The sequence below is a fragment of the Curcuma longa genome, chromosome 11 (assembly GCF_044706935.1).
Source record: "Curcuma longa cultivar G26 ecotype Majalengka, Jawa Barat chromosome 11, ITB_CL_G26_1.1, whole genome shotgun sequence".
Taxonomy (NCBI): Eukaryota; Viridiplantae; Streptophyta; class Magnoliopsida; order Zingiberales; family Zingiberaceae; genus Curcuma; species Curcuma longa.
The window spans coordinates 29,218,546-29,244,562 of record NC_133871.1 but is presented as its reverse complement, the minus strand read 5'-3'; the positions used below and the strand labels follow the sequence as shown (position 1 = coordinate 29,244,562).

Below are 26,017 nucleotides of genomic sequence, written 5' to 3'. Positions count from 1 at the left end.
TGCGAAGGTAGTCGGCTTTCCCGACCGGCGATCGAAACCTTGCCCGATCCCGGATTCGGCGCTAGGTCATCCGCACCCGCCCCTGTTTTATTCCGGGATCGGAGATTCCCCCGCCGTCCTTTCGCCCCGCCGCTTCGTCCTCTCCCTACTCCTCATCGCCGTTCCAACTCTCGCTAGGTCTCCAATCCACGAACTTCTTCCAATCGGCCGCTTCAGCCCCCTTCTGTGATCCATCTCTTTGCCCTCCCTTCTTCCTTGGACCTTGTGCAATTTTTCTCCCGGTTCTCGTAAGGAAGCAACCTTCTCCCAGCGGGCTGCAGCAACCCCCTTCCCGGACGCTGCCTCCTCGCCTTCCCTTAATAGACTTACTCATCCGAGAAATTGCTTGAGTGCGTAGAGGCTCTTCCCGAGTCCCCCAAGTGTTGACTGGAGTTATCGGTGCCTTTAGATTGCGGTGAATTCCCGCTTCATTATTGTAGGTATTCTCTTGAATGCGTCAAAATTGGAAATCATTTCCTTTACAAATTTGAACTTTCATGTTTTTTTTTCTCTTTTAATTTTTTCACTTTGATGTCCTATTTGAAGGGAAGTAAGTAGAGGTGAAACGGAGATAGTTTAAGTGGAAAATAAAAAATAACAAAAAATGTCTGCCGATATTGTGTTCTTGAACAAACGTGAAAGGAGTTAATGTGTGTTTATTAGAGGATTAAACTTCCTTTTGCTCCATAATTGATATTAGTGTTTATTAGAATGAGGGTGAGTGCATGAATGATTGTCCGGTCACTTGTATTGAGTGATAAGTTGTTGAGGCCATCAGCAAAGGAACGATCATAATGCTTTTCAAAATATGGCCCCTGTAAAGGATCATTGTACTATTTATTTTGTATCAATAAATTTGAATTACCTTTTGTATTTTATTGTAAGGACCTTTGAATTGTATATGCTGTGTTGAAAAACAAAAATTTGTTACTTGTTTGATACCACACCCGGGAGAAAAATTATGCAATGTCGAGAATAATATATTTTACATCTGTTAAAATAAATATTCTCGTGATTTCACTTGTGATCTTTTTCAAAAATTTTCTTTCAGTTGAAAATTCTCTTCTACTATTTAATAGTTCTAGTTCCAATTTAGTAGTAGAATTTTCAGATTTTCTCCATGATATACAACAATAGAATCATAAGTCCCATTTAGAATGGTATTATACTTCTTCTATTAGATGAATTGTTATTTTCTCATGGCACATTTGTTGAGTATCAATAATTTAATCTCTATTAATATTTACTTTGCTTTTCCTAACAAAATTTTTCAAGTATTGTTGATTTTTTTTCTTTGAAATATTCTTCTCTTAGAACACTTTTTTGTGATCGACTTTCTCAAATTTTACAACAAAGGAGAACTCATAAGTTTTGTGAATTTTCTATGTTCATATAAGAATTAATGAAGATTAAAAAAATTACATAGGAATTATGATTAGCTATGCAACAAAGACTAATGTGAAGATCTTGTAAAGAGAGAGACCATAATTGTTGCTCAGTATACCTTCTAGGAAGGGGATGGATGTAGGAACACATATAATCTTCTATTGCTCTGGTAGCGCTAAGTGTCTAGATGGACAAGAAGGTAAGCATTTTAGAAGAGAGCCTAGCCAAGACTAGCACCAGGACGAAATAGAAAGGGTGTGATTATAGTAGTTTAAATCAAGCTTCAAAATATTGAGTAGTCTCAAGTTTCATCTTTGACTGGAATAATATTCTTTTGTTGCCATGTCGGTGTTTCGACGTATGGTTTTGGTGGCAAATTGGAGATTGAAGGATCTAGGAGATGAATAAGAAAAAGAAAACAAGAAAGCTATATAGGTAAGTTTCGACTTTGTGTCACATCTAAAATGTTATGCTACCTATACTGAGTGGTATTGAGTTTCGGATTTATCATAAGCTTACATTTCAACCATGTCGCTTGACTTGGTGCCAGATTTTAAACCATGGTTTAGGTGATTCCTCGTCATTGTGAAGGGTAGCATTCAGTGAGAGTAATTGTTGTCGTCCATGTTGGTGAGGGTTTGCTGGATTGATGGGAATTAATAGACATCCATCTTGCCAAGGATATTTGTGCTATTTAAGCTTTTGAAAATATTAGTGTCACTCTAGCTTCCTATATAGAACATCTCAAATCTCCTTCGACCCAATTGCTTCAGTAATTGTGTTTGGTGAAGAGGCAACAATGAGGAGATTGGGTGGACCTAGTAGCTGGGAGTCTTGTCTCCTCTGTTGTTGAATCTCTAGCCAAGAATGTGGACCTCAATGACTTAATTGCTTAAGGTGCACTTAAATTTGAGGGGCATGTTGACATCAAAATGGCTAGTCCTAACTGTGCCGATAATGGCCAAGTTGTTGGAGGTGGTTTTGAGGATGATGACCTTGAGGTGGGTGAAGGAATGCTTCTGATGGCTGTGCTTGGTGCAGCCTCCTTTTGGTTTATCACATTTGATCATTGTTGTTTAAGAATGTAGATCTGTTGCAGAATTGTATCCGTTGCTCAAGACTAAGGGGCTGTTTCAAGATGCGTCATTGCAAGTAGCATTATTTGGTTCATATTCTTTAACTGAATTTGAGATTTAATTTTGTTGCTTTCATAGTAGTATTTTGATAGTTACTGAGAAGCTATCTTCTGGATTTGTCGTCAACCTGTTCTAGGCTTCAGTCCAGTAAATATGCTTATTTTTTACCTCTTAATTAATATTGTCTCATTGATTGAACTTAGTTTTCAAGAAGCAAAAGATTGGATCAGTTAATGTGCTAATTGTGCCTCCTCCTTGCAAACATCTTGTGCTTTGTAAAGTTTCTGCCGGTCAACAGCCAAAACCTTCCTGTCATGGATCCTACGATCATGAAGCTTCTTGAAGAGGATGAGGTATTGCTTCTTGTCCTGTTGATAATGGGCTTAGTTTGCAACTCGAATTTGTCAGGTCTTCTGTGTGTCATGAAAAGGGAGAAATTTATGATTGCATTTACAGGATGAGAGCATGCATTCTGGTGCTGATGTTGAGGCCTTGTCAGCAGCATTGAACCGTGATATTGGCGGTGATCCAGCTGTGGTTGCTCCACCCTTGGATCCTGATGCAAGTAGGTCCCTTATCTTTTTCCACGGGCGCTGGCATCTTGGCCTACATGACCAAATGCTTCATCTATACTATTGCTACTTATGTGAAATAAATGATAATTTATTATATTATCAATTTAGGATATGAAATTAATAATAATTTATATATTATCAATTTACGATACCTATATATTCTTATTATGAATAAACATAGACTTACTCCATCTATATTATTATGCTATCAAATGGAATATTATTTTAATTTCCATGTTTGGGGTATTAAAATTATTTTGATCAGTGTTGAATCTTTTTATATATTTCATATTTTTTATGTCAAGCTTCACAATTTAATATGATTCACATTCAAAAAATCACCACAACAATTCATGCTATGCACCTTATTCAATGTCTTAGTTTGGAATGGCTCACTGGTTCATCATGTGTATCCCGAATATGTCATCACCAAGTTATTTATAGAATCATTGTAGCTTCTCTGATTTTGTCTATTCTATTGGAAAATGTTTTGATATGGTCCCTTTTCTCAAATGTGCATCACTAGATCTAATTTTCAAGTTTATACAGCAGATCAATGAATGTGTATGACAAAATCTAATTTTCAAGTTTATGTAGCAGATATTACCTATTTTTCTTTTAACTTCTACCATAGCTGTGTGTTCATCAGGTGTGTTGACGCAAGCAAGTAGTTCAGCATCTGAACAAGTAATTAGACAGTGGAAAACACCCAGTGAAGTAGGAGATGACCAGATTGAACAAAACGAACAAAACCAACCTTTACAATCATTGGAGCAGCATTCATCTGGGGGAGAATTGGTTCGGACAAGTTCTATTCAACCTCTAGTGGAACAGTTCAATCATCTATCGGAACAAGACCAGATGACTTTTCAGCAAGAGGTTACACATTCAAATAACTGTCAGCAACAGTCAGAAGATAATTCAGTTAAACCTGTTGACAAGGAACCTGAGCAAAGTAATATACCAGTCTTGGATACAATCGCAGACACAAAGCTGGATGTTGCCCAGCATTCTGAGAAGCAGCAGCGGCAGCACATTGCCCAGCAGTCAAACACTCAACAAACACCTAACATAGCAAATGCAGCTGCTCAGCCTTCTGAGAGCCAACAACACGTTATGCAGCAGTCAAATAGCCGACAAACACCCACTTCTAGTCAATCAAACATGGCATTAAGAAGAACTAAAACTGCTTCGTCCATACCTTTCCACATGCTGATTCCAATTTTAGACCCTCAGCTTGACAATGACAGATCCATGCAGATGCATTCTTTGTTTAACAAACTCAGGGTATTGCAATTCTGTAAGCTATTCTAATATTTTCTATTCTAAAGAAACCATCAAAAACTAGTGCTATAGGACGTGTATGATTTGGATGAATAAAGGAGTTGCAGGATCAACATCTTGGGAATTTGCTGGGAATGCAATAGGAAAGTTTGAGTTGTACTATGGTTGGAGGGAGTGGTATGTAGGTTCATATCATGTAACAAGTCAATTGATAGGATACAATACTTGGAGACAGCTAACAGGAAAGGACATGTTTTTCTTATATCAATCAAATGTGCCTGAGTCTTTTGTTTTTTCTTTTTCACATAAACTTGTTCAATTCCAAATCCCTGTTGTATAGATCATGGAATATGTCGACTAAAACTACCTTTACGTGTAACTTTTCAGAACTTCCTCTTATACTCCAAATCTTTGTTTGACTACCATTTTAGATGATCTTTTGTTATGTTGTAATAAATTACATGCTGGAACCAGATTCACACAATTTGATTAGTTATGAAAAACATACTTAAATTTGCAATGTATTTTCTAGAATAACGAAGTCAGCAAAGAGGACTTTTTGAGAGTGATAAGGAAGATAGTTGGTGATCAGATGCTTAGACAGGCTGCTCAAAAGGCACAAATGCAGGTAACTATCAAAGACATCTCTAAAAATTTTCTTATTCTTTGATGCTAATGAACGTTAAAAATTGTGTAGAGAAATAGCTTTCTGTACAGATCATTGCCTTTTAATGTTTGTCTATTTTATTTGCAACTTTCTTTCTGTTGATTTTCTCAGCAGCTTCAGGCGCAGGCTTCTCAGAATGCACTGTCAAATACAAATCTATTTTCATTACCAGTTCAAGCTTCTTCTCAGCAAGTTTCTCCTGGTGGTACACAGCAGATAGCTGGAGCTCAATCATTTCCAGCACTCCACTCCTTACCATCTCAGAATGTTAAAGTCCCTGCATCTTCTCCTGGTCAACCTCATGTTCCCGCTTTGCATCCTAGCAAAGGTCCTCGAGAAGTTGGGATTGGATCAAATGGGAAGGGTCCTCATCGTGTGCAAAATTATTCTAGCAGTATGAATATGTCCAGTTCTGAAAGGGATGGATTGATGGGTTCAACACAATCAATTAACAGGCCACAGCAGTTGCAATCATCTATTTCAGTGTCCGGTAGCACTAATAGTTATAATACCCATGCCTATCCTAGGCCATCTATGAGCTCCTCAACTTCTCTCAGACCCAATCTAGATTCACATCCAAGACCAGTTTCACATACTCAGGGACTTGTTTCAACGCTAATAAGACCAACTCAGCCCATGAGTACAATGAGAATGCCTGCATATGAACAAAGTTCTAATAGTGAAACCAAGAGACAGCAGACTGGTTCCTTGGCAAACCATTCGACCTCCCTACATAACTCAATTGCTTGGCAGATGTCAGCAAACAAAGATAAAAAATGTAGTGGATTGCAGTCGACTTCTTATGTAAATCAAGAGGTGGTTGATCAATCATCTGAACCTCCTAAGGTTCAGTTTTCATCTTCAGAGACCACTTCATTTGGCATATCACATTTGAACCAAGGGAATTCAGCATTTGGCTCAAGTATGGCGAGAACAAATCAGGTTTCAGGCTCAGTACCTAACCAAGCAGATCAGAATACTCAGGTTAGCAGTTGCAAATTCATAGTTGTGTGGAAAATGCCAAAATTTGTTCAAAACTCAATGTTTTGATGCAGTTCTTTTAAGAACCAAGAGAAAAAAAGATGACAACTTGAATAAAAATGATAATCAACTCTTCATGATAATAAATAAAAAATATATATGAAGTTTATTGGATAAAATAATGATTGGAGTCTCATTGTTATAATTCCAAAAATACTTTAGGCAAAATAAGTTTAATTTTGAGTCTCTGATATTTATACTGCAAACAATTAACTCATTTGGGAACTGCTGTTAGTATAGGCCTTTTGAAGGCACCACATGACATGCTAAAAACAAGAGCATTAAACTAGAAAACGTTTGTACTGCAAATAATTAACTCATATGGGAACTGGTGTTATTATAGGACTTTTGAAGGCACCATGTGACATTCTAAAAATACTGAGTATTGAACTAGATTAGAGTGCTACTAACTTATATTCGTGTAAGCTAGCCTCTTATGTCCCTTGGACCAGCAAAGGGCAGTACAAGAATATTTACATATTGTCCATTGATGGCGCATTCCAATTTGATATTATGCTTCGACTCACCCTCCATGTATGAACCTTTAGTGGAATCCTTAGGCTCTGTTTGGTTTGTGAAAATTTTCACTTTTCTTAGTTTTTGTTCTCATTTTCTAGAAAAAAAAATCCAGACAAAAGTGAAAACTAATTTTCTGAAACTGAAAAAAAAATTAAGAATCAAATTATCCTCCATGATTCAAATTCATTTTATTAGTTTTAACTAAGATGTGTAATTTTCATTTATTATAATTACAATAAAATTTGTAAGTAATACCTCAAGTGGGAGACACACCTTGATGACAATACAAATCCAACTAGAAAAATTACAAATTCATTCAGACATTATAAATAATACAAACACAGACGCCCTAGAAGACAAAGGGATGACTATTAAATAAGGGTATCTACATCAACTTCTATGTGACCATAAATTGTGACATATTATAATACCTCCAACTAGCAACGAAGAGAAGATTAGCAACAAAAAAGACAAATGACTCACTATAGTTTGAAATTGGTGAGTCATCCTACCAGATGAAAATGAATATCTACATGATAACATTATACTTAGCTTATGACCATATAAACATTAGTGTAGATAGTTGTATTTGATAAGTTCTTTCTTCTTTGCATATTTATAGTGACACTTGTGTATGTATGATATTGGTGCTTCACTTTATGTTTCCTAGGTGGGTTAGAAAATGAGGGAGAAAGAAATGTTGAAAGGGATAGGAAGTCTATAAGAGAAATGATAAGAGTAATTTCCCTCATTGTGTCCTTAAGGGTAAAACATATAAAACTTTCTCTCCCGTCGTTTCCTTGGCTAGGAAAAAAATGAGAAAAATTCATTATTTTATTTTTTTAATAAAATAAAATAATACTAAGATAAACAAGCTAGTTCATTTTGGCCTCTGTTGGGCAGAAGCTAAATGAGCCCCTTCACTTTTTTTTCTCCACAAATAGAGGCAATCATTTCCCTACCCATGATTCTTTTACCAATTGTTTCTGACAAAGGAAACACGTCAGTGGAACATTCACTTGCTGATGCAATGTTTAATCTCATAATTTGGATTGATTGTTTTGCCCCATTCATCTTATGCCCAAAAGTGCTTAATAATTAACCATTACTCTCTCTTTAGGGCTATTTCTTGACAATCCTCTTAGTTGATTTTGCGCCCCTAACTCCTTTATCATTGGCAATCATTTAAATGCTTTAGCTGGTGATCCTTTCCTGCAAGAATCAACCTCTGCAATTTAATTAGCTAGGATAAAGAAGGAAAAGGTTCATCTAAAAGATTTGCCAAAGTCATCATGTGCCTTATCAAGTTTAAGTCACTACAAGTGTATAACCAAATGAAAACTGCAAATTTGTTGCTTGCAAGACTCATAAGCTTCATTGAAAAAATGAAGTTGATCATCATGGCACAAGAACACATGCCATCCTTAGTTGTTGTTTTTTTGTTCCATTCATGTCCACTTTGTTGGTCAAAGAAAGTAATGAAAATGATCGATACATAAGGGCCTGAAAGCAGTGGGCTTGTTTATGATCAACAAGGCATACCTCATGTGTTGGGAAGGTAGCTTATCGTATTCCCTTCCAGTGCATGCCTTGTTTCCTTCTTTTTAGAGAATTAAGACTCTGAATTTTCCATTCTAATCATCCCTTTCTGGAAGCAAGTTGTGGGAGGGAAGGCTATTGTAAGGGAGGTGCAAAGGTGAGGGAGATAGTTTGCTAATGCAAGGGAGGTGCAGAGAAGGAAAGGAACAGGCAGGGAATTTTATAGCCTTGAAAGAATTTAGAAAGGAAAAAAATAATTATCTTACAAAAATGTTCTGAATGATTATTTTCCATCTTCAACCAATTAACTTGAAAGTGAATTTTAGGTCAAGTTAGGCTTATAGAATATCGTTTCTCTTGGTGGATATTCATCCCTTTTCTTCGGAATAGATTTAGTTTCTCAGTCATGATCATAAATCCATGAATATGATGAAATAAAAAGGTCTGTAGTTCCTAATAGAATAAGTAACAAACCAGCTTTTTTGCTTAGTGCTACCAACTCACCATGTGTCTCATTTAACTTGGTACTTGTTGCGCAGCCAAGTACCAAAGTGTTTTACATTGGCATAAAGCTACAATGAAAGCGCATTTTTAACTACATGTTCTCCCTGGATATTGAATGCAATATAGCATGCTCATATAAGACTGTGGCTTACCATTTGACATTTTATTTTGAGGCAATTCTATTCTACCCTCAAAAGGTTTTTTTTTGACATGTCCCTCAACTTTGATTATTGTCAAAATGTGTCTCAATAGTTTAAATTTTGCAATATTTCCACAAAATGCCTTCTAAAATTTACCTTTCGTTATAAAATGCATGCATTACTTTTGATGAATGTTAATGTAGATTCACTTGCAGCAGGTGACTTCTGCAACTGTAACCCCGCCTGGATCAATGACAAAAACTCCGTCAAAGAAACCATCTGCTGGGCAGAAGAAACCTTTGGATGCACTAGGTTCATCTCCGCCAATGTCCAGGTTAACCTCATAACCATACTCTTTTCAAAGAGCATGTCTAGAACTATAAGTTGCAAATTCTATTATGCCATCAGCAAGAAGCAGAAGACTGCTGGTACTTCTCTTGATCAAAGCATTGAACAGCTAAATGATGTTACTGCTGTTAGTGGAGTTAATTTAAGGGTATGAACCTGTCCTTTTGTTTAATTTATAGAAAAAATAGCAGCTTTCTACAAATTCATATTGATACAATGTTTCCAATTTTATATTTAGAGTATTTCTGAATATTCAATAGGAAGAGGAAGAGCAGCTGTTATCGGGCCCGAAAGAAGACAGTCGAGCTTCAGAAGCAACTCGAAGGGTTGTACAAGAAGAAGAAGACAGGTTAATATTGCAGAAGGCCCCCCTTCAGAAAATGATATCAGATATCAGTTATTACATCTTCGACCTGATGAAATTAATGTTCTTTTACGGTTTTACCATTTTTACATATTAGGAAGATATAATTGTCCGGCACTTCTAATCTGTGATGCTACTTGCAGTGTTGAAATGTGGCTTGAATACTATTGGTGGTGATGTAGAGCGTTGTCTATCAATGGTAATGCATGTCTATATCATCCGCATTGTCTTGGAGGTGATCTATGTACTTATAATACCCATTACTTGCCAGTGTGTTGAGGAACGTTTGAAGGGGTTGATATCTTATCTGATAAGACTGTCAAAACAGGTAAGTCTAATCATGGACTTGCTTGGTTATATTTTTGATTCCCATCATCTATCGTGAGATTTGTTATTCCCTCTCTCAGAGAGTTGATTTCGAAAAGTCTAGGCATCGATTTGTGATCACGTCAGATGTTCGACAACAGATTTTTTCAATGAATCAGAAAGCTAAGGAAGAGTGTGAAAAAAAGCAGGTTGAAGAGACTGAAAAACATAGGAAAGTAACTGAAGTGAGTAGATAAGGGTCCTCTTTGCTAGTTATTTGTTGATTTTTTTTTCCTCAATTGTAGATTTAGTTAAGTTCATATTTGATTTGTATTATCCTTTATCACATAACTTGACCTTATGATGATTTAAAAGTTTCTTTGACAATGTGGTAATGTCGCTTCTAATTTAATTTACATGATTTCATTACTTCATTGATTCTCTTGTTGTAGAGCCTGAAGGCTAAATTAGAGTGAAAATTCAGAAATTGAGATAAGAATCAAGTTAAACAACCAGAGTTAAAATGTGATTTCATATGCAGGTTAGGATAGAATATGAAAAGGAGTGCCAACTTATCTTTATTAGGTTGGATAAGCTTATGATATGACAATATCAAGATTAGTATGACTTTTCAGTAGAAGGAAATTCATCCTTCTTTTTCACAGTTTTTATAGGAAGTGTCCAAGTGATGTGTAAAGTGAATTGGCAATTGTGATGCACCTGGGCCAGTGCTTGCTATTGTCCTGTATGCTCTTTGAATGTCTGTATGTATATTGACCCTTCATGTAGGGTTTCAAAATTATACATTGTAGCTTTGCCACCGTTTGAAAATTAAATAAAATAAAAAATCTCCATTTTTGGTTCAAGAAATCAAGGTAAATATATGCATCATTTATCATTGAAAAACTTAGAAAAGAAAATAGAGCTCCTCATGGTTTTCCCATCATTGGCAAAATCAGCCAATGCTAATTATGGATCGTAGTGCTGGATTGTTATCAACAATGGTTGTCTAAGAAATCAGAATTCCTACCAATCCGATATGATTGATACTTGGATTCTTTGACTATTTGATCTCAATCCCAATATCAATTTAAGCTTGAGGTATCATTCCTTATTCAAAGAATCATTCTAGAACTTCAACTAAATACAATTGTATTACAACTTTAAATATGAAAAATATAAAAGTTGATACCATAAAGCAATGTTGTAACAAGAAATTGAAAAGTCAATCCATCAATAGAAATAGAAGAAGATAACTTCTTTATTTAATAGATGTATGCCATGCAGACAATTCTTAAACCTAAAGGTTATGACACATGGTATTTCATAAGTAAAAAAAATCATACATTGCAAATTTAGATAAATTGGAAGATGATGACTCAATAGACATTTCTTTCAGTATATAAAAAGATAAAAATGCATTCGGTATGTTTGAGATGATGATCAGATGTAGTACTTTGTTATGTTCCATAATTGAATGTAAAATTGTTAAAATGTTGGGAAATCTTCAAGCCATAGTGGAATCCTTATGCACAATATTCATGTGTACGATAATAATCATTAAACAATTTCGAGTAAATAAATTCAAGTTATTTGGACTAATTATTCTAGATACTTGTATGCTAATCATCATGGAAACAGTTTCTCTATGCTTCCTATATTTGTCAATCTGCAGTGGGTGTGAGTTTTGTTCATTCTTGTTTCACTCTTGTTTATTAAGAATATAATCTTTGTATTTGGCTTAAGCTATCTTGTTTCCTATTATATATGAATATCATGTGCAAACAACTAGGTTCTTTGTCAGCAAGCTCGTAAAATTTTTCCTTTCTATACACCTTGCAGTACGTGAATCAAGCATTGCTCCATGTAGATACTGGCATCTGACTTTCTTCCTGAATTTGCTTAAATCTGAAGATATTTCCTGCATTTATTTCCTTTTGACTACTTAAAATAGCCTTTTACCTTTTTTGACTTGATACGTGACTTGAGATGGACACTACAAAGTATATGATAATTTATAAATATGTAATTGCAGATGGACGGAAACACAGCAGTTGATGCAGAAAAGGACAAAGAGGACGGTCGTTCTAAAGCCGTTAAGGTATCACTGATCTTCTGTTGAATAATTGTTGTTATTTGTTCATTTTCCCTATAATTACTTTGTTGTTTTTTTTTCCATTTTCCCTGTAATTTCTTTGTTGTTTGAGCAGGTTAACAAAGAAGAAGATGATAAACTGAGAACAACAGCTGCAAATGTGGCAGCTCGAGCCGCTGTTGGCGGAGATGATATGCTTTCAAAGTGGCAACTCATGGCTGAGCAAGCTCGTCAAAAACGTGAAGGTTTTGACGGGGCGTCTGCTTCCCAGCTAGGTAAAAGTGCAAGCAGCAATTCTTCACTGAACTTGGGAATAGGTTCAAGAGAAAAACACGAATCTGAAAAGAAAGGCTCTTCCATGCCAACATCTGGTAAGCCTGCTACCTAACTCAACACAATATCTCTATGTTTGTGTTCAATCCCAAGTGTATAGAAGTATTAGTGGATCAATTTGATCTTGCAATGAACAAAAACATTTACTTCATATTCTGATAATTTAAATAGTCTTCAAGGATTGAATTTGGATGGTCTGAGTTGGTAATAGGCCAATTGATTCCGCAGGCGAAGCAGGTAATAAAACGTTACTCTCTATGTTCTGCCTGGATTGTATTTGACTGATTCAGTCTAAGATCTGGTTTGGGTAGAAATGAAACTGCTCAAGTCTGTACTCTCCACTACCCCATATAATGGTGCAATTTAGATTCAACTTCGTATATAGATTCAGTCAGATCAATTAGTAGCCTCCGTATCTGCTTTTGATCTAACACTAATAAAACAATGTTACTAGTTCTATTCATTGCAGCTCAGCGTATTGTATCATTGCAAGAGTTTCTATTACATGGAAGCCTGAGGTAGCATGATTTGTCCTTGTCATTTACTTGAAAATCTGATGTTGCAGGTGGTGTGAGGAGATTTGGAAGGAATGGTGCCCTGGCGCATCCAAAAATCGCACGCAACATCTGTGTTAAAGATGTGATTGCAGCCCTTGAGAAGGAACCACAGATGTCCAAATCATCTTTGATTTATCGCCTGTATGAGAAACCATCCGGCGATTCTCCAGCAGACTAGGCTAGGGTGAAGTTCATGTATGATGAATTTTCATGTTTCTTCTTCGCGAGTTTCAGATGTTTCTACAACAATCAATTGTGGTTGTTTCGGCTCTTCTGCACTCAAAATTTCTAGTTAAATGTGTGTTACTGACTAAACTCTGTAATGGGATTTTGTTGTATAGGCTTACTGTCAACTTCTGAGAGAGATCATTAGTCATTTGTGCAATCAATTTTTGTAAAATGTATTTCAGGGCAGAAATCATGAAATGAGATCTATCACAAATCATTTTAGAGAATAAAAACTTTGCTAGAGCAACTAATTAATAATATCAAATCATTATTTAAAATGATCGCATTGTAATTTTGTTGCTTATATTTATTAGATTATATATTAAATAGTAAATCATATTTACCTTCTGTGCGTGCTATATATGATTGGAAATTGTCCCCGGGTCTATGGTGCCGTGGTAGGACATTTAGGTTGTCATCCAGGCATCCGCGGTTCGATCTCCAGTTACGGCGTATTTGTATAGGAATTTTCCTCCAAATGGATATCGTAATTAAAGGATGTTGAGCATCTGGATTGGCCGCTGCGTGCACTTTCCGATTTATCCTGGTGGTCGGTGAGAAATTTTCGTGGGACTAAATCGGACACTCTCGAAATTAAGTCAATGTGACTAACTGAGATTATAATTTTTTTTTTTTTTATGATTGGAAGTTGAAGTGATCGAAAGAGTAGGTCGATGATTGAAGACAAAAGGTCTGGCAATATCAAAGCATGCATCATCACAATTGTAGGAGTGATGGGAAACATTGCGAATGATCATTGAATGCCACCGACCCTACTAAATTCCTGTCGTCGCTCGAGATCTTCATGATATTCAATACGCACTCGATCTTGTTTATGGAAGAACTAAAGTAAAATTAAGAAATATCAACGAAAGAAGTCCTGAAAAAGCTTCCTTGCTTGCTTAACAGAGGACGAGGTGAGGAATCTGTGTGAACAAGCAATAAATATCTTCAGGGCATAATTGACATGGTTACGATGAAATAAAATTATTGAAACGGATAATAACTAAATTTTGATGAAGTCGAAGCAATATGGGAGTGTTGGAAGACGAATTCCACAATGAAGTGAACAAGCAATAAATTCTTACCATTTTTTTTTAAAAAAACTTATAGTGCGATCAGAAGCACACGATGCCACCGAGGAAAAGGACGAGTAAAGATTCAAATGGCTACTAAAAGAAAAAGAGCTACATGCACAATTAGCTCAAGTGTCTCTTCGACCTTGTCTTCTTCTTCTTCTTCCATGGCGTCACCTTCTTCGTCAACATGCGCAAGCTCAACAGTCGTGCAGAAGCTTAGTTAAACAAGTGAGATCTGTGTTAATTCTAGGGGTGAGTAAGTAGGAATTAGTGCATGAACAACAGTAGCTAGCTAGCACGCAGAATGAACAATTAATCCAGTTTTTAATTTGTTGCACTGAATGCTAAACTTCGACCCTCCAAACGATCGCCTCGCTTGCGCGTTGGTGTTTATCCGACGCCGCCACCTTCGCGCGGTTGCTTGCTGCTTTGCTCCTCTCGCAGTGGGGGAATTCGCGGGTTTCGCTGATGGAGCCGCGCCTTATGTCTGCCGGAGGGATGAAGCAGTCAGCCGACAGGCCGGCGACGTTGAATGCCACCTCGTCGATGGTCCACGCCTCCTCCATCCTGATCTTGGTGTGGCTCATCGCCGTCTCGCCGAACCTGAACAGAGTAACCACCGATCGGCCGGAGTGCGCGACCATTATGCCTTCCACCGGGCGATAGTCGTCGAGGAAGGAATCCATGGTGGTCTCCCAGTAGACGGCGTCGCCGCCGGCGTTGGATTGGATGCGCGTGAGATGGGAGTCTTCGATGTGAACCAGGAGGCCTGTTCGCTGGCTGAAGTAGCCGAAGAGGACGTGGCGGATGATCTCGGCGGGGCCGTCGCTCCGGGCTTTTAGAGTTTGTGGATCCGCGCAGCGCTTGAGCACGAAGAAATCCTCCCCGTTGATATTTCTCTCGCCGATGCAACGTGCGCCGGCGAACATGCTCGCCGTGGTCAGTGGATCGAGCCCCTGGAGGGCACGCCGGAGGGGGCGGACGGGGCCCTTGGCGGCGTGGGAGCCAAGCCAAGGGGTGTGCCGCCAGACGAGCTTGCCATTGGAGCCGGCGTGGACCTTGCTTCCGCCGACGGCGAGCTCGACGTACCACATTTCGGGGGCCATCTGCCAGAGGACGAAGCTGCCGGACTCGATCGCGCGGATCGAAGCGCCGCTGTTCTTCACCAGTTTGGTGGCTGTTTCGAACTCTGACGCCACCATCCGCACTTTGCCCATGGCGTAAGAGTTCCTGATGGAGCTTTGTAACTTTGCACCGCCGGAGGAGGCCGTGTACTGCTGCAGGATGTACTGCGCCGACGATGTTTCCTGATCAGAATGAAGCGAAGAATGAGAGCGGTTTTGTCAAAAAAAAAAGCATAAAAATTGGAGTTTTTGCTCTAGAACGGAGAAACAAAGCAACGAGACCGGTGAAATTAACAGCACTAGAGAGAGGTCGAGATCGAGGCTTACAATGGGAGTATCTTTGATGCTGAGGTGGGGGAGCGGATCGCCAGCGTTGACGTGAACAGGGGCGAGCGGCGCCGCCATGACTCCTAGAAGTAGGCGGAGGTCGGAGCGGCGGAACGACGTGGCGGGGGCCGAGGACGCAACAGAGAACTGCCGGGCGAGATGGTCCCAGACCCAATGCCCCCACCATTCCCTCCGCGAACCACCAGCGCCCTCCGGCTCGTCGCTTTGGGGGCCCTCCGCGAGCGGAGCAAGGACCACCCTTCCGGGACGAAAGGCCGCCGATCGTCCGATCAGCTGTAATTCCAGCCACTGCTGCTCCACCGGCTGCCGCCGACCGTGTCCCTGCCACCGCCGCGGGAGGAAGCGCAGAGTGGCGGACGAAGAGTACTGGCTCCTCGCCGACGGGCTCTTCGGACGCGGCCTCGCCGGGGATAGGCCCTGAATCACCACCTCCTCCAGCACCGAGAAGAATCCCTGTTTCTTCTCCATTGTCGGCCGCGTTGGTCTTCGTTCCCCGCGGACCGAAGGTGCTCTTAACATGTTATTGCCAAGCAGACACTAAATTCTCAGCTCAATTTTCTGGAGGACGTAAAAGTAATTACCGATAATTTTAAGTTCGGACTGAAGACTGCATCGCTGCACCTATGAATAATACTTTATTTTTTCCAAATCTGATCTATTTTTCATCTAAATTTTAAATTATTTAGGTGTGTTATAGTAGCTGGGGTTTTGCAACTATTATATATATTATCGTAGTTATAATTTTATAATATATATTTAATTTATTTAAAAATATTTATATTATAGTAATTATGATTTTATAGTTGTCAAAATACAAATTCAATCATGTTCATTTATTATTTAGTAAAATTATAATTGCTATAATTATCATAATAGTTATAAAATTATAATTATTATAATGCGAATTTGGGTCTGCAGGACATAGTTGAGTTGGTTACGATGAAGTAGAATTGCAGAAATGGGCAAGGGTTCTCAGCGAAGCTAAGACAATGTCCTCCTCCGTCGTGGCCAACTGTAGCTTCTAGATTTATCTCCTCACATATAATCATGGATCCAACCGTGTGAAACTGTTGGGGTGGCGGATTATATTTTTTATAGAAATAATATGAATTTGACATGATTATTTAATATTTATATATATTGTAGCAGTTGTAAAATCATAATTATTATAATATATATAAATATATATGATTTCGTAATTTGTAAAGATAATAATAGAAATAATATTAGAGAGTAATTGAATAATTATATATGGATCGATGATGAAAGAAGATCTTTTTGATAAATTTTTTTTGGAAAAAATAGATGTTATTTTTGCACTGATAATAATAATTTAATTACTACTTTTTGTTCAATAATTTCCTCTCATAAAATAAATAAACGATCGTATCTATGCAAATACAAGCAAGATCATGCATGTGGGTTGCACGTGTGGTGTGACAACCGGAACATGGATGCATGGATAAGATGTGTGTAATTGGAGGCCCCACCACTCGATGTGAGTCCTACGTGTCGTCTGTGCCACGGCCACCAATCCAATCAGATCCTTTCACTAATTTGTCGTGATCAATTACTCTATCGTTGAATACGATTATTATTATTATATTCCATTTTATGATAGTATTACTGTATTAAAATGATAATTAAAATATTAATTAATTTAAATTTATATAGATAATAATATCATATGTAATGTCGTATATATAAATGATATTTTTAAATATTTTTTTAATTATTAATGATGTACTATAAAATTTCAAAATTTTTTAATATGATCGTATCTAGAAACTATAGGGAAAAGTAAACTTTAGGAGAGCCTGAGGGCAGCCATCGGCTCCAGTGGTCCATTACTGTTTCAATCTCTTTTCATAGTTATTACGCTGCCCTTTCCATATGTTGGTTGATATGTCGTCAATAATATTTATTTTTAAAAAATGGGATTTTATAATATAAATTAAAAAAATCACATTCAAACTGATTTTATGGTGACGACCACTAAATAATTAATATTGTCGTGATTAAATGATAATTACATTAAGATTCATGGTTATAATGGCTAAATCATTTTCAAACTAGTTATTATATTTTTCAGTCCAGCTTCGAAGTTTAGTTACTTTTTAGTTATAATTTGGAAAAACCATTTTTTATTGTAATAAGGTGAATTAATATTAATTTAGAATCGTATGTATTGATTTCAGCTGGCATCGAAGTGGGGACCGGAATTTAGACCGTATTCAGATCGGTCAAACTACAAACCCTGGCCGCTACGGCAGGTTGGTTCAGTGCACCATAAATTCGTGGGTCACTCGGTTCGATGCAATTAAAGCCTTCTTGTATAGCATGGTGAAGCAAGCCGGTCCTGTCCTGATGAACCGGGCCGGAATTGAAACAAATGGAACCGCAAAATCAGTGCGAGCTGCCCATATTAGAGAATTAGAATTTTATTTTCTGTCATGGCTTGTAAACATTCGAGTTGTGATCCGAAGTTCAATCCCCAATTACGATGTATTTACAAGAATTTTCTTCTAAATAAAACGCAATCATACTTTACAAGTAGTCGGTGGGAAACTTCCATGGGACCGAACCGACCACCCCAGGGATTGAGTCCATGAGACTAACTGATTTATCATTTTTTTTAGAATTTTATTTTCTACTAGGTACAAGGGCCTCTGCACGCTACTTCTGTCCCTACCAAAGCACATATAAATGGTTCCATGCAAGCCCTATAGTTTAAAAACTGTAGTCTATTTGACTCATTCAATTTATCCTTTATGTTTGTCTATTCCCTTCTTTGGAGACTTAACGATGAGAAAGCAAAGCGATGGCATGGATCGAGACGTATCCTCTGCCGCACTTTGAAGCATGCATTTTAGCAATTGGCATCGAGTTGGTGGAGAATAATGAACAATGTGATAGATTGGACCAAGGTTCAATAACAATCTATAGAGATAGAATTAGTCACCTTTAAAATTAAATATAGATCAATGAAATTGATCCGAAAACCCATAGATATTCTTCACTTTTTTTGTGTGTGGTAAAAGCAAAGCCTACGATCATTTCATCACACGAGCAAGTAAAGGTTGATGAATTCACTAATGTGGCTTATTCCTAGATGGCACTAATGCATATACATGCATGCAAACTTTTACAGTTTATGTATATGTATTGACCTCGTACATTCCAGCAAACCTTCACTCCCAAGTGATGATAGCCTCTTGCCAATTTCAGTTCTCATCTTCCATGCTCTGGTTCAGCTATAGGTTCCCTGCAACATGTGATAGTATGTTGAATAGAAGGCATTCCAATAAGAGGTCTATGGCAAAATGTCTGCTTCTTGCAAGCGTTATACACAAGAATAGGACAACGTAAATGTTGATTACGATTCTTTAATCACACAAGTAAAACAGACCACTAGTATCTAGAGATAACCTGCCTTTAGGAACTCTGTTCTAGTTCACTTTATGCCGAGTCATTGAATGAGCTTACATTTCTTGACAAAAAAAATGTCGGTTAGAGACTATGATGGGCCCTTATTTATGTACTTCGTCCTCTTAAAACATAAGATAAACGCAGATTGTTGATGTCGCTGCAGTATCTTTTGAAACACCTGCATGGCAATCAACCTGCTCTCCTTTGCTACTATAACGTGTGAGCTTACCTGATGACAGTTTTGAGTAGTATTGGCAATAAGGATGGCACAGAGATCAATTGAATCGGGCTGCATGCATTACAATGGTTGCAATTCTTGTTCAGGAACAGGTGCATCCACGGGCCTATATGTACTGAACCCTTTGTTCCGTCTCCAGAAGTGCCACACCAAGAGGGTCGAGAAACTGAGCAAAATCACAAGTGATATTCCTGCAATAATTGCCACTGCATGCTTTCCCCACCATGTTCTGCATTGTAGAACCACGAGTTAGGGATAATAGAAGAAAATCTTCAGCGGATGTTCAAAATCGATAAAGTTCTCCACCAATCCAAACTAACTGGAAGAGAGAATAAAGATGAACCATAGAACAAGTCAAAGTCTTTGTAGAGTCAGACATTTATAACTTGATCAAAGAAATTCAGTCAGAGATGATTGTATTGCTTTAGGCTTGTATGGTCAAATAACTCAAAAAAATGGATACAATCTCTTCCAACCTGGTATGGTCCCAGAATAGAAAATTATCAACCAACTAATAATTAGATCCACTTATGGCATGTTAACCATCAATCAATCAATTAAACTAGCAGCAAATGCACCTAATTACATTTCTGAGGTCCTATTTCTTGATTTTTCTTGGATTGCTTGATGCAACCTATTGAAGGTGATTAGGGAATTAATAATGGTAGTGGATGACACTTGTGGAATCCTGCATTGCATGAAAACTAACAAGGGAATCCTAATCCTCCAGTGAGAATCATGGGATAGGGTGGTAAACCTACAAAATTTTACGACCATACCAAATCTTAAAAATGTATCCCTAATTGGATCACTTGGTATCATGGACAGCAACATAATGACCTAATTAAAAGGCAAAGTATTCTGAAGGAAAGTTATTTCTATCATATTTACAAATGGATATTACAATATTTGACAGTCAAATGTTTTGCCCATAAAAATAACAAGAACCTAGCCAAGAATTTGTAGGCGAAAAAGTTCACCTCCCTAGGCCTCTCAGTTTTCTTGTATAATTGAAAACAAAAAGGAAGCGAAAACAATAGAAAAGCCAACTAACTAGAAATTTTATTACCTTCTTGAAGGAGGCACAATATTCCATTCAACCAACTGATAACTTCCAAAATTTTCAGGAAGGTGAACTTGATGCTCAGTTAACCGGGATATAATGTTCTGCAATTTAGTAGCCAAAGTCAGAGGAGTTATAACATGTGAACCTCCCAAAAGTTTATAAAGAGAAGTCAGAGGAGTTATAACTGTGATCCTCCCAAAAGTTTATAAAGAGAAGTGTTACCATGGCTGTTGAACTAGAAAAGTAATTGGAAGACCCATCTGGAATAATTTCCCATCTTACTCGGGTAGTGTTTCCCTCACTTGTAATATTTATCAAATGAACCTGAAAACCAATAAATTATTGCATCAGCTGACATAGGGAATCAAGTATAATAATATCTAGCAAAACCCAATTCTTGACGAGTGTGGCAATATCAGGCCTCCAGTCACCAAAATCAAGTAGTAGTTTAGTCTACTAGACTAAATTGCCAACTTGTGCCCTAAACTTGTACAGGCAATATCACTGTTTAAGATATCAATTAAAAGTTTGTTCTTACCTGATTTGTATTCACCCCCAATTCATGCGCAATTAGCCCTGGTAGTTCCTTTTTGTGGGGCAATAGTTCAGCATATGTAATGTTCAGAGACATATCAAAGGTTATAAGCCCAATTTTGAAGTGATCTGAGCAGAGTGAAAAATCAAGAGAAACCCATGTTATTTACTTGCAGCATTAAGTACTTTTTCTGATAGAATATGCTCAAACATGGACATAATTCAACTAGATTTACAATGCTAAATCTGTATTGAAAATATTTGATTTCAACTCTAAAGCTAGTAATTTACCTAGATCTTTAAATAAATGTAAACAAAAAATAATCATCAGTGACTAGCCTGAAAGCAGATAGCTTTATTACCTGGTAAAACAGTAGGAGAAGGAGCAGGTGAGTCAGATATGGTGGAAGTTGGTGACTGTGAAGGTGCCGGTGATGAGGCTCCACCAATATGTAATCTCTCCCATAATTCAGAACAGTTGGTTTTCCAAAATCCAATTTTCTCATTCTGACGGTCATAAGTGACCAATGTATTCCTAACAATAATGCCTGCAACAGGAACAAGATATAGGAAGTTTAAATATGAGATGTTATTTCTAGTAAAGAAGTAATGCTGATTACATTGGAAGAGGAATGAAGCTAACAAAAGCAAGTGTTATTAACTAAAGGCCTTAGGAAACAATTGCCGTACCCCCTAAAAGTGTCGTCCGGTCTTTTCCATTCTGAAAGACTCCCAGGCAATAAGCACCGCTAACCTTTGAATGCTTTTGGTTGGCAAAACACAAAAAGGTGCAGGAAAATTAGGTTGGGAAAACACAAAAAAGTGCAGGAAAAAGGTTTAACCAGCAAAGCTCGCTAAGAAGATAATATTTTCATAAATATATTACCATACTTACCCGGAACAAGTAGTTCTCTGGTGAAAGTAATAGCTTTTCTCCATTACCAAATACCATATGAACCTTTGGGAAAATGTTTGACAGTTGAGAGACATCACTGAAAATAGTTACAAGATATTGAATATAATGCATTACTAATTGTATCACACATTTATAAGCACAATAAATTTCTAAATAAAATGTCTATGATACCTTCCAGCGCCAGAAAAGCAAATATCTTTATAAGTTGGATCAGGTCCAGGTATTTGTTTAAGAGAATGTAACTTGCTCATGATCTGTGAGATGCGAATTAATATTAATTCAACAAATATGTTGTTCTTCATACATACAAATGTTGTATAGCTTCTCTTCAATAAAAAAACATTTGCATTAACAAATAGATGATCCTGATGGGCAGGTAATTCAGAAAAGTTCTTCACTATTCTGTAACATAAGGATCAGATTTTAGTATCACTACTTCAGTACCTTCAACAAATGCTTACTTCAGTGTGACATGGAAAGAGTAAAGTTTTATTTTTTGAGTATCTCAGAACCAATTGGAATTGGCACCCATGAATAATGTTTGAATCAATTAATGTCTTGTTAAATTAATTGTCTTGGCTCTTTAAAGCTGCATTTGTCAGTACAAGACGGCATCCTGGAACTAGTTTTGGTTTAATAGAATAGAATAAACTTGTGACTAGATATGCTGTTGGATTTGTAGGATGAAAACTTCAGTTGTCTTATCAGGAACAGGGGAATAGTTATTACAGTAGGCAGCAGACAATGATATTAAAATGAAAAAATGTACAGATTTCTAGTCTCCTCTCTTATTCTTCTCTAAAATCTCTACTCTTTTTTTTCTCAAATTCCTTCTATCTCTCTTCTTCTACCCTCTCTTCTTTTGTTTCCTTTACATCGCGTAGATTCAATAACCAAATTCAGAAAACTATAGCTAATTCATTCATTTCCTGCTAGAACCACCTGGATCTGATTCCCATTAGCAAAATGTAGTTTTTGACACATAGGAAGAAAACTGGAGGACCGACTGGGACAAAATTACTTTCAGTTTGTTTCCTGCTCTAGAACTACCACGAAGCCAAACCAGAATAGGCCAATAAAGCATATAACTCACGTGTACAGATATGTAGGATTAAGGATTTTTTGATTCCTTAGCAACCATCACCAGTAAAAGGGAGTTTAGTATCTTTTGTTAAACTTTCTAGCATATTTTGTTATGCATTTATTGTTTAAACTAGTATTGTTATTCGAGTTATTTAGATATTGACATAATCTACAGGTATTAACCCTATTAACTAACCAGATAAAAGGAAATGAGTTCAAATAAGATACCTGCACCATCCCATTGCAACAGGTTATAAGGCCATGGTTCTTTTTCCATATTAAAAAGTAGACTCCAATTCCATAATCTAAGAACAAATTTGGCCCGAAGTGGATGAGTTCCCAGTTTTTTATAGGAACCTGAGCTACCAAAAGGATACTACCTGCCTGTAGTGCTGTAAGATCATATTGTAAAATTTTCAATTTTAGCCCAGCTACTAAATTGGGCTAATACAACATTTACAAACAATTACTAATGACTCTAAACAGGGAGGCGGCATTATGATTGTGCTTCTAGGTGTTAATGATAAGTTCAATCAAACAAAAGATTAATCATATTGAAGATAAATTGTCAATATGAGCCATAGAATATTAGAGGAAATCAGCAAAGGAAGAAAGCAGCAGTATATTGCATAGGACAAATTTTATTTGTGGGAGTTGATGATATAGTCAATATTGTTTTCCGACCATCCCATATTTTCTTCAGTTAGAAAGTCGAACTTTTAAGTTTCAATGCCGACCCCAACTATTCAATAAGAATTTTCTACCATTAAATTCCCCAATAAGTTCAACATATATGGATACGGTAATGCCCCTATTGCAACTTCCAAAAAGAAACATTATTGCATAATACAATAACGACAACCAAGTCTTAATCCACTAAATGGGGTCGGCTATATGAATCCTCTTGCATCATTGAGTTCGATCACCTATTATATCATCATCTATATTTAAATGAAATTTATCCTCTTTTATCGTTGCTAACCAAGTCTCTTTGGTCTCTCTCTTCCTCTATTAATGTACGTATTTATCATAGCTTCATATCACCTAATTGAGGCATTTAGTGCATACTTAAGTATGTGCCCATAACATCTTAAACATTATTGGATAATGAAAAAATATATAATTAAACAATCACAATTCCAGTAAGTTCACAGATTTCAACTGTAACATACTAGAAATATCCAATACCTATCATTGTTACTTGTGCAAATAAAACATGTTAAGACAGAAAGGTACAAAGAAACTTACAGCATCTTTAAAAGCCAAAAATGCTTCTTTGGGCAGATATGCATATGTGGTTCCACTATCCAAGACTGTGCCATGCCTGCCATCAAATATCCTTGGGTCTAGTTTCAGTGGCCTACCATCCACATCTATTGACTTGAGCTCAATATTGTAGTATGGACTGTTGCCATCCGGAGATCAAAAAAAATCTGGGAGATGTATTAAATGTATATGGAGAGAAATTCTAATGTTTTTTATTCATATAGATGCAGATATGCCATACCTTCTAGCAGAATTTGATGGAGAAAACACCATGTCAGTAGGTGGAGTTATCTCACCAAGGACCATTGCACCTCCACCAATATCCATCCCGCCGTAGCATAAAGAAAAGGAATCACCAATAACACCCTTTGAAACAAGCTGGTCCATTATACTGAGCTGTCCTCGGCCCAAACCAATTATGCCATCAGCATGTTGACTAAATAAATCGCCAGTTTCAGAATTTTCACACCCAAAAATAGCACGCTGAGGTTTAAGTTCACTTTCTGTTCCAAACGATATAAGATCCTCACCAAGCACACCACTACTCGAGCTCATTTCAGCATATTGTCTCTCATAAGTACACTGCTTTTGGTCCTCGTCACAGGTACAAGCAACGCTGCATTTTACGGGTTCATATGTGCTTGATAAATCAGGTTGAAATCTTGGGTCCTACAGAACAAGAGTTTAAATGTAAATGAGAAGAAACATTGACCAAATCTGCTATTGGATAGGCGGTAGACCAAGTTAAAATGTAACAAACAAATGCCAGGTTAAACAGCCATTGCACCATATAGTTAATGAGCTAAGAAAACAATAAACTCCGTTGCATAGTGCACTAACAATAGATTTCCAACTCTATTAAAGTATTTTATTGAAGTATAAAGATCAACTGGAATAGGAAACATTATGCACAACAGTTGTATGTGTGATAAGTACATGGGTAGGAACTCTAACAACGTAGAATCTAAGAAAAATTCTAACTGAAGTGGAATTCAGTTGATGTGCAAATGTTCAGTTCACTTGTTGAAGGAGAATGGAACACCTAAAAATTAACATCTGTATCATATAAGAGGGTTTTCTTAAAAAAAGAATAATTTACTTGATAAAAGAACAAACTAGAATGAAGTATTAACATATGAGCATCCTTCTAGAGAACATTAAAGCATTGTACTTCTAATAAAAAAATCAATTTTCCATAAGCAAACCATATCCAAATACTCAAATAGTCACAAGCATAGTTAGACTGTGATACATTTCACCACCAGAACTTTGTAGCATCCTACTTCCGAAAAGACAAACCAATTTTCAATAAGAAAACCATCACCAAATACTCAAATAGCCACAAGCATTGCCATAGTTCCAAATTATTCAAGGATTGGGATGAAAAACAAGAAAATACAAGGTATTTGATTTATTCTTGGTAAATAGCCACTAGACTATTAAATTTATCTAGAATAAACAAATCTTTAAATTTCAACTAGCCATTACCCCTTCTTATCCTGTTGCATGATTTGCATAACAGAGAATTTTTTCTAATGACTTGCATTTTATAAGTTGACTCATTTTGAAAGGAAACAACTTGACAATATGGAAATGGTAAATTCTTCAACATAAATCCAATTTTCTCATAGTTTCAACAGATTATGAGCATGCATATAATCCAGGTCTGGAATAATAGTAAACTGTTGATTCCAAGACTCAACTTATAATTAGTTTGAAGTCCTAGAATAAAATAAGTTTTAACTTGGTAATTAGTCGCGCATTTTCTCATCAATTCATGCCTTTACAGACTATAATAAATGGTGGAAGGGAAGTGGAATTTGAGAAACCCTTAACTTGGAAATTAAAAAAACTCTTTCGTCATATCTCATAT

At 36.9% G+C, this 26,017-nt stretch overlaps 3 protein-coding genes across 8 annotated transcripts in view; 1 reads left to right on the top strand and 2 right to left on the bottom strand.

Moving 5' to 3' along the window:
- The first annotated feature begins 8 nt into the window (after positions 1–8).
- Positions 9–13,264, top strand: LOC141841720 (transcription initiation factor TFIID subunit 4b-like). 6 transcript variants are annotated; one of them, XM_074729910.1, is made up of 15 exons: positions 9–475; positions 2,765–2,914; positions 3,018–3,126; positions 3,786–4,423; positions 4,953–5,048; positions 5,202–6,071; positions 9,046–9,164; positions 9,239–9,326; positions 9,439–9,574; positions 9,686–9,741; positions 9,814–9,870; positions 9,950–10,093; positions 11,884–11,949; positions 12,059–12,314; positions 12,842–13,264. In XM_074729910.1, the coding sequence occupies exons 2-15, from the start codon at positions 2,876–2,878 to the stop codon at positions 13,009–13,011; spliced, it is 2,844 nt and encodes a 947-aa protein (XP_074586011.1). In that variant the 5' UTR covers positions 9–475; positions 2,765–2,875; the 3' UTR covers positions 13,012–13,264. The 6 variants fall into 6 exon arrangements, with proteins under 6 accessions (XP_074586011.1, XP_074586012.1, XP_074586010.1 ...); XM_074729911.1 differs by having other exon boundaries at positions 5,199–6,071; positions 9,049–9,164; XM_074729909.1 differs by having other exon boundaries at positions 5,199–6,071.
- Positions 13,265–14,395: 1,131 nt separating this feature from the next.
- On the bottom strand, positions 14,396–16,103 carry LOC141842091 (uncharacterized). Its single transcript, XM_074730307.1, has 2 exons — positions 15,592–16,103; positions 14,396–15,447 (listed from the first exon to the last, which is right to left on the bottom strand). The coding sequence occupies exons 1-2, from the start codon at positions 16,078–16,080 to the stop codon at positions 14,485–14,487; spliced, it is 1,452 nt and encodes a 483-aa protein (XP_074586408.1). The 5' UTR covers positions 16,081–16,103; the 3' UTR covers positions 14,396–14,484.
- Positions 16,104–18,897: 2,794 nt separating this feature from the next.
- LOC141842089 (aspartic proteinase 36-like) overlaps positions 18,898–26,017 on the bottom strand; it is a 13,775-nt gene continuing 6,655 nt past the window's right edge. The window contains exons 3-12 of the mRNA XM_074730305.1: positions 24,386–24,813; positions 24,127–24,283; positions 21,967–22,049; positions 21,775–21,871; positions 21,570–21,642; positions 21,242–21,427; positions 20,884–21,008; positions 20,568–20,669; positions 20,349–20,446; positions 18,898–19,508 (exon numbers count right to left, since the gene is read on the bottom strand). Of these exons, the coding sequence (XP_074586406.1) occupies positions 19,340–19,508; positions 20,349–20,446; positions 20,568–20,669; positions 20,884–21,008; positions 21,242–21,427; positions 21,570–21,642; positions 21,775–21,871; positions 21,967–22,049; positions 24,127–24,283; positions 24,386–24,813 (1,518 nt within the window). The 3' untranslated portion in view covers positions 18,898–19,339. The remainder of the gene's footprint in view (positions 19,509–20,348; positions 20,447–20,567; positions 20,670–20,883; positions 21,009–21,241; positions 21,428–21,569; positions 21,643–21,774; positions 21,872–21,966; positions 22,050–24,126; positions 24,284–24,385; positions 24,814–26,017) is intronic.

Coding starts and splice junctions, on each gene's coding strand:
- LOC141841720 (XM_074729906.1), top strand. CDS start 2,876: ATGGATCCTACGATCATGAAGCTTCTTGAAGAGGATGAG. Junction 3,127..3,770: donor ACCCTTGGATCCTGATGCAA/GTAGGTCCCTTA, acceptor CTTCTACCATAG/CTGTGTGTTCATCAGGTGTG. Junction 5,049..5,198: donor CTCAAAAGGCACAAATGCAG/GTAACTATCAAA, acceptor TGATTTTCTCAG/CAGCTTCAGGCGCAGGCTTC.
- LOC141842091 (XM_074730307.1), bottom strand. CDS start 16,080: ATGGAGAAGAAACAGGGATTCTTCTCGGTGCTGGAGGAGGTGGTGATT. Junction 15,448..15,591: donor GCATCAAAGATACTCCCATT/GTAAGCCTCGAT, acceptor CATTCTGATCAG/GAAACATCGTCGGCGCAGTA.